At 40.7% G+C, this 6,226-nt stretch overlaps 1 protein-coding gene across 2 annotated transcripts in view; it reads right to left on the bottom strand.

Annotated features, from left to right (window-relative positions):
- Positions 1-6,226, bottom strand: part of LOC107679779 (bifunctional glutamate/proline--tRNA ligase-like) — a 24,160-nt gene that overhangs the window by 13,768 nt on the left and 4,166 nt on the right. For both annotated transcript variants that reach the window (XM_016475422.1, XM_016475423.1), the window contains exons 2-12: positions 3,855-3,939; positions 3,673-3,772; positions 3,428-3,584; positions 3,210-3,343; positions 2,921-3,021; positions 2,669-2,795; positions 2,250-2,442; positions 1,991-2,162; positions 1,661-1,894; positions 1,483-1,567; positions 1,033-1,092 (exon numbers count right to left, since the gene is read on the bottom strand). In XM_016475422.1, the coding sequence (XP_016330908.1) occupies positions 1,033-1,092; positions 1,483-1,567; positions 1,661-1,894; positions 1,991-2,162; positions 2,250-2,442; positions 2,669-2,795; positions 2,921-3,021; positions 3,210-3,343; positions 3,428-3,584; positions 3,673-3,772; positions 3,855-3,939 (1,448 nt within the window). The remainder of the gene's footprint in view (positions 1-1,032; positions 1,093-1,482; positions 1,568-1,660; positions 1,895-1,990; positions 2,163-2,249; positions 2,443-2,668; positions 2,796-2,920; positions 3,022-3,209; positions 3,344-3,427; positions 3,585-3,672; positions 3,773-3,854; positions 3,940-6,226) is intronic.

The raw sequence follows: 6,226 nt of genomic DNA, 5'->3' as shown, positions 1-6,226 counted from the left end.
GGGTTTATGTAAAATTCTGGGTTCTTGACGTAACGGACCCGGGAAGAAACTCGTTGTAGTCCCTTACCAGTTGTTTTTGTAGGCATTAAACTGCCAGAATTTTAAAAGACGATATCTCCGTTTGCATTGAACTTTCAGCTTCGTAACTTTGCAGATATTGTTTATGATCAAACAGCAACATTACACACTAACTAACATTAAAAAAGTGAAATCGCAATCAACCACCCCTTTAAACATAAAAGTGGCATGGGCTTTCAGTGTTGGGAAAGAAATCTCTCAGGTTTCATTGAAAATGATGAAAAAGTCTCGGGGTTGGGTTTGTAAAGACACTTTTTGTATTGTCATTTTTGGGTGAAAAATCCCTTTAAAGGAATCACTCACCCAAAAATTTAAATGTATGTAAATGATGACAGAATTATTTTTTCAGAACTCTTTCATTAAAGAAAAGGATGAGACAATGAATGGTGCCAAACCAAGAAAAGAAGAGAAGGCTGAAGCTTCCAGTAATGAGCAGAGTGTTAAAGACATGCTTGACGCAAGAAATAAAGTGCAGATGAAGAATTACAAACATGTGTGCAGCTTTTGAAAGATGATGATTATATGACTTGAATAAACACGAAAGCACAATTAAAAGCAACACCGAAACAGTGATTCCTGCTAAATTAATTTTAAGAAAATAATATAAATTTTTCTGACTTAAAAAAAACAACAACAATTAAATGCAGGTGCATTCAGGTAAGTTAGTCACAGAGAATGAAAAAAGTGGTAGAGAGGGAGACGTGCAAATGTAAAAGGGAAAGACTGAGTAGAGCACTAAAGGTGAACACGAGAGGCTGGTGAGCTTAGAGGCTAAAGTTTTGAAAATTAATTTCAAAATAAAGTTTTGCTTGACAGAATATCACTGGGAAAGTGCAGAGATGTTAGCCAGCTGTTTAGTTTAAGGTTTTTAAACTAGTGAATGAATGGGATGACAAGGACCAGTTGGAGATTAGGTGCAGGCATGATGAACCCTGGCAAGGTTTTAATATTTACCTTTTTGTTGAACGCCCAGATCTTGTCCCACTCCATATTGACTACAGATCTCGAGCCTCCCTGTGACAGAGAGGAATGGGCAGAAAACAAAAAAGAATGTGAATCAAGCCGAGTTTGATTAAATAAACAAACCTGAAGTGTAAAGACTGCACATGTGGATAAAATTATAAATGTATATTAAAAAAAATAAAAAGACTTGACTAATTTACACAGCAGAAAAATTTGCATTTTTTAATAATAATAATTCATTAATTAAAATGGTTAAACATAACGGTTTATGGTGACACAAAATTGCTGTCAGTACGGTTTATAAAATGTGTGATTTATTCACTAGTGCCATGCCAAAGAGCAGCCCTTACTACAGTAAAACCAGTGTATAACACAACCTTGTTGCATAAGGATTTTTAATTCTTTCCCAAAAGTCCTTCTAAATGTGAAAAAAACTCATACCTGAGCAGCAATAAATTGTTTGAGTCCCTCGACAGTCATTCCTCTACGTAGCACACCTCTGACTGTTGGGAAACGAGGGTCATCCCTGCAGGAAGGAAAGATAAGGAGAGAGAAGTTTAACCATATAATCCAAAAGAGCTCTTTTCTATAAAGTCAATACAGCGAGGGGGATACAAACCAGCCGTCCACATAGCCCTGGTCGACAAACCAAGTGAGCTTCCTCTTGGAGAGCACAGTGTTGTTAAGATTGAGTCGGGCATACTCCCAGATGTATGGTTTACGCAAACCAAGGGCATCTATTACCCAGTAGAACTGCTCGTCTCTGTCGTGGTACTCAGTGGTACGCAAGGCATGCGTCACCCCCTCAACACTGTCCACAATGGGGCACGCAAAATCGTATGTGGGATAAACTCTGGATGGAGGAAGTGAAAAACAAGAGGAATATCAGTTAGAGGAAGCTATCATTGGCAACATTCAGTAGCATGCCACATGTGTGATATTCACTCACTTGTAAGTGCTGCCGGTGCGAGGATGAGGAGCGTTCTTACAGCGGAAGAGTGTGGGGTCACGCAGGCAGCCGTTGTTGGAATTCATTTCGATCTTTGCTCTCATGCAGCAGGTCTGGCCAAACTCTGTGCCTTTCTTCATCTCCTCCCACATCTGCATGTTCTTCTCCACAGCTGTTATTAAGATAGGCAACATGTTCAGCACAAATCACATTTCCTGTGATGAAGACAAGCAATAAGATCAGTACTGGTGATGCTCACAGTTTTTGCGGTTGTGGGACTCGACCCTTTGCTCTCTTTCTTGTTTCATGACATCTGGAGGAGTGTCATCTATGTAGGCCTTGCCCTCCTGTAGAAGTTTCTCTCCCATGCGCAGGATTGTGGGAAAGTGATCGCTTGTGTAGGTGAACTGGTCCGGTTTGATGTGTAGCATAGCCACATCCTCCAAAATGACCTGTAGCAAAAGGTGTTAGCTTAGCCAAAGGATATTTGGATACTGTGCATGTTGTAGACATGTATTGAGGCTTGGTGCTTATCCCAGAGATGCTGGTTCAAATATGGTTTTCCGTCACAATTAGTGAAAGGAAACCCCTAGCTTTTGTTTTTTTTTTTAGAGGTAGTGGGTCACTTATAGAGGACAAAGACCATAATTCTGTATGAAAGGGGGCAAAATATCATACCTTCTCAAAGTCCTCTTTCTCCTTCTCAGGATTGGTATCATCAAAGCGCATGATGAGCTTGCCCTTGAAATTGAGCTGGTAGTGCTGGTTGAGTAGAGCTGCCTTGGCATGACCAATGTGCAGGTATCTGAGGAGTTGTAAAGATAAATTATTTAAATTACTTCATTCTGGACCAAATAAATGCAGCCTTGGTGAACATAAGAGACTATGTATATTGTGACTGACCTTCATTGTATAGACAACGCTACTTACCCACTAGCCTCAGGAGGGAAACGCACCACTACTTTTCCCATCTCAGCACCAGGGAGCTCCACAAACTTTCCCAAATCCTGCTTTTTTTCCTTCTCCACAGGCTAAAAACATAGTTTGGGACTAATTAACTTCATTAATATAAGGTATGTTCAATGTTCAACATTTTGCCAGGTTGACTTTAATTTTAACTCTAAAAATAAATGTCAAACTTTTTCCCCCCAACAGAACACATAAATGCGCAATAGCCTGTCAGATAGCCAACCATATTTACAGTGGGTAATATACTCACAGTGGCTTTGATGGCAGAGATCTTGCTAGCCCATTTACTGCCCACTGAACTGAACGGCACCTGAGAGCTCAGGAACGAAAACCAGCGGCACAGATGAGGGTAGGAGTTTGGCTTGGCCTGTGACTCACCGATTCCTGTGAATGAAGCACCAAACTGACTTTTGAGAACTATTTATTTATAAAACTTCTTCTAATTTATCTTAAACCCAAATGACTGACCTTTGAGAGCAGCCCAGACGCAGAGGTCAGCCAGGGTCACACTGTGACCCACCAGGAAGGTTCTCAGTTCCAGAGCTTTATCCAGATCCCCCATAGCAGAAGAGAGATCTGACTGAGCACAGAGACGACGGGCACTGAACTCCAGCCAGTGATCAACCTGCAAGTCGTCAACATAAACCAATAAAATAGTTGTCATTTGTTATAGACAGCCAGTGAAAACACAGTATATGATTCCCAAATCTAACCTCAGTTTGCTCCATCATGTTAGAACCATAGAGTCCCAACGCCGGAGCCACTCGTGCAAGATAACGCGTGATGGAGTTGACGTCACTGAACTGCACCTGACTGAAAGAAACACAGAATAGCAGCAATGGGAAATAAGACAATGTATATGCATATAAATATGTATCCAAGGCAATATACTTACTCAGAGACATGGAGCATGGTGTCTTTGCCCTCCTCCACAGAGAGATTGACACTGCCCTTCACATGTTCAGCAGTCAAAAGCGCCCCTGCAGGCAGAGAGGTGAATTACAGAGAAAACCGTCAATGCAAATCTAATACTGTACCTGCTGTATGCAAAGTCATGCAAACAACTCTAAAATGAAAATGATTTGCATTTGGCCATTTATTTCCAAAACCCTTAATAGTATACTGTACATACATAAATATACTACTGCAAAAATAACCTTCAACTACACTGTTGTGTGTGCAATATTGCCTAATGCTTTGGATAAATAAAAAGCATGCCAACAAATATTCCTACAACTGGAGTAACCGAACTGTCACAATACTATGCACATACAGTGCAGTGTTTTTGTGAAAATAGGGCGAGGTCAAACAAACAAATATAAAGAGCCCAACCTAAAATGAAACAATAACAGATGTGCTTTCATTATAAGATCACATTAAATCAAAATAAACTACTCAAACTGGACCATCTAGATTCTCTGCTTATTATTTACTTTGCAAACCTTTTATGTGGATGATCTAGTTCAGTGTCTCTGAAGAAACCTTTATGAACATTTATTTTTTTAGTCAGCTAAATGTATAGAAGTGAAACTATAAAGTAGAGGTCGACCAATAGTGGATTTTGCCGATATCGATAGCTAGGTTGGACCACACTGGCCGATACCGATTAATTAACCGATAGTTTTAAAATTGATACTGAACAAAAACTAAAATACCGCTTTATTAACAAAAACAGTACTGAACCATACTAGTAGTAAAAAAAAATAATAATAATAGCAATAGTAAATGCTGAAATTAACACACTCTAACAAGGAACAATACTTACAAAGTTTTCATTAATCTTAATGCTACAAATGGACTCTTATTTTAAAGTGTTACCATTTCATTTCAACTGTCATGCTTAAAGATGCACATCTTTAAATATACACACAAAGGCTATAGCATTAAAATTATATACATATGGATATTGTATGTATACTCACACACTTTAACTGCTTCTATTCTTGAACACTTGATGATTATCTAATAAAAATAAAAGTGCAGCGCTGAGTCTAGGAGAACTCACCGGTATCACACACACTCCGGACGCGTCGCGTTCAACTCGAGCAGCGGTCTAAAACAGTTTATTTAATCACCAAATGGACACAAGTTTACTTCAAGAATGATCGATAACCGATAGTTCCAGCAATCAACTATCGGTGCCGATTAATCGGCAAAACCGATAAATCGGTCGACCTCTACTATAAAGTTAATGTATATTTTTTGTAGGGCTGGACCAGAATATTCGATTATTCAAATATTCGTTCAGTGGATTGGCATTCGATTTTCAATTTTGAGATTCGAATATTCTTTTCTTTTTTTCCGAACACCTGGCATCCCCCGCAAAATGGTTCTCATTCACGCTTGAATATGAATCGCCCATGAGTGAGTGAACGTCATGATTCAGTTAATCTGGAAGAGAAGACAAAAGTGCCGAAGACCTTAGCTGTGTGGGAGCACTTTAAATTGAGTGAGGACAAGACAAAGGCAGTAGAGCCCTGCACGGACCTCAAATTTAGGCCCTAGCCCGGCCCTGGCCCAAGACGCTCAGGCCCCGGCCCTTGTCCGACAACTTATCAGAATTACCGGCCCGAGCCCGTCTTTTTTTTTTCCCCTTTTCTCCCAAAACAGCTTATACTACTCTTTCAGCTATTAAAATAGATAAATGTGTTTTTATTAAGTTAATTTAGAAAAATGTTTGGAGCATTTTCGTTCGTTAAATATCAATTTTTGTTTTTTAAAGTAGCCTAACGACCAAGCGGCAGACAGTGAGCTGATCGCCTATGTTTGATCAATAACATCATGGTTCAGTTTATCTGGAAGAGAAGACAAAAGTGCCGAAGACCTTAGCTGTGTGGGAGCACTTTAAATTGAGTGAGGACAAGACAAAGGCGGCAGAGCCCTGCACGGACCTCAAATTTAGGCCCTAGCCCGGCCCTGGCCCGAGACGCTCAGGCCCCGGCCCTTGTCCGACAGCTTATCAGAATTACCGGCAGAATTATCATTCGGAACTGTAAAGACCCATTGAAACTTTGAACGGCCATATCTCCGTAACGGCAGATCCGCACCAAATTCGGGGGATCCCTTCAGCTCGAGGAACCCTCTCGAACCCGAATCGAGTGTACGTCTTCGAATGAGACCACCCCCGCGTCGATAGCCCCCGGGGTTCGGGAGTTACGGGTGGTTAAATTCCGAACGATCAAGCGATCCCGGGTGGCTACCGACACACGGAGGGTGGCATTTGAGAGGGCTCCTCGAGCTGAAGGGATCCCCCGAATTTGGTGAAGA

This window comes from Sinocyclocheilus anshuiensis, unplaced genomic scaffold, assembly GCF_001515605.1.
Source record: "Sinocyclocheilus anshuiensis isolate Anshui unplaced genomic scaffold, SAMN03320099.WGS_v1.1 scaffold676, whole genome shotgun sequence".
Lineage (NCBI taxonomy): Eukaryota > Metazoa > Chordata > Actinopteri > Cypriniformes > Cyprinidae > Sinocyclocheilus > Sinocyclocheilus anshuiensis.
This window is presented reverse-complemented; position numbering and strand designations above follow the sequence as displayed.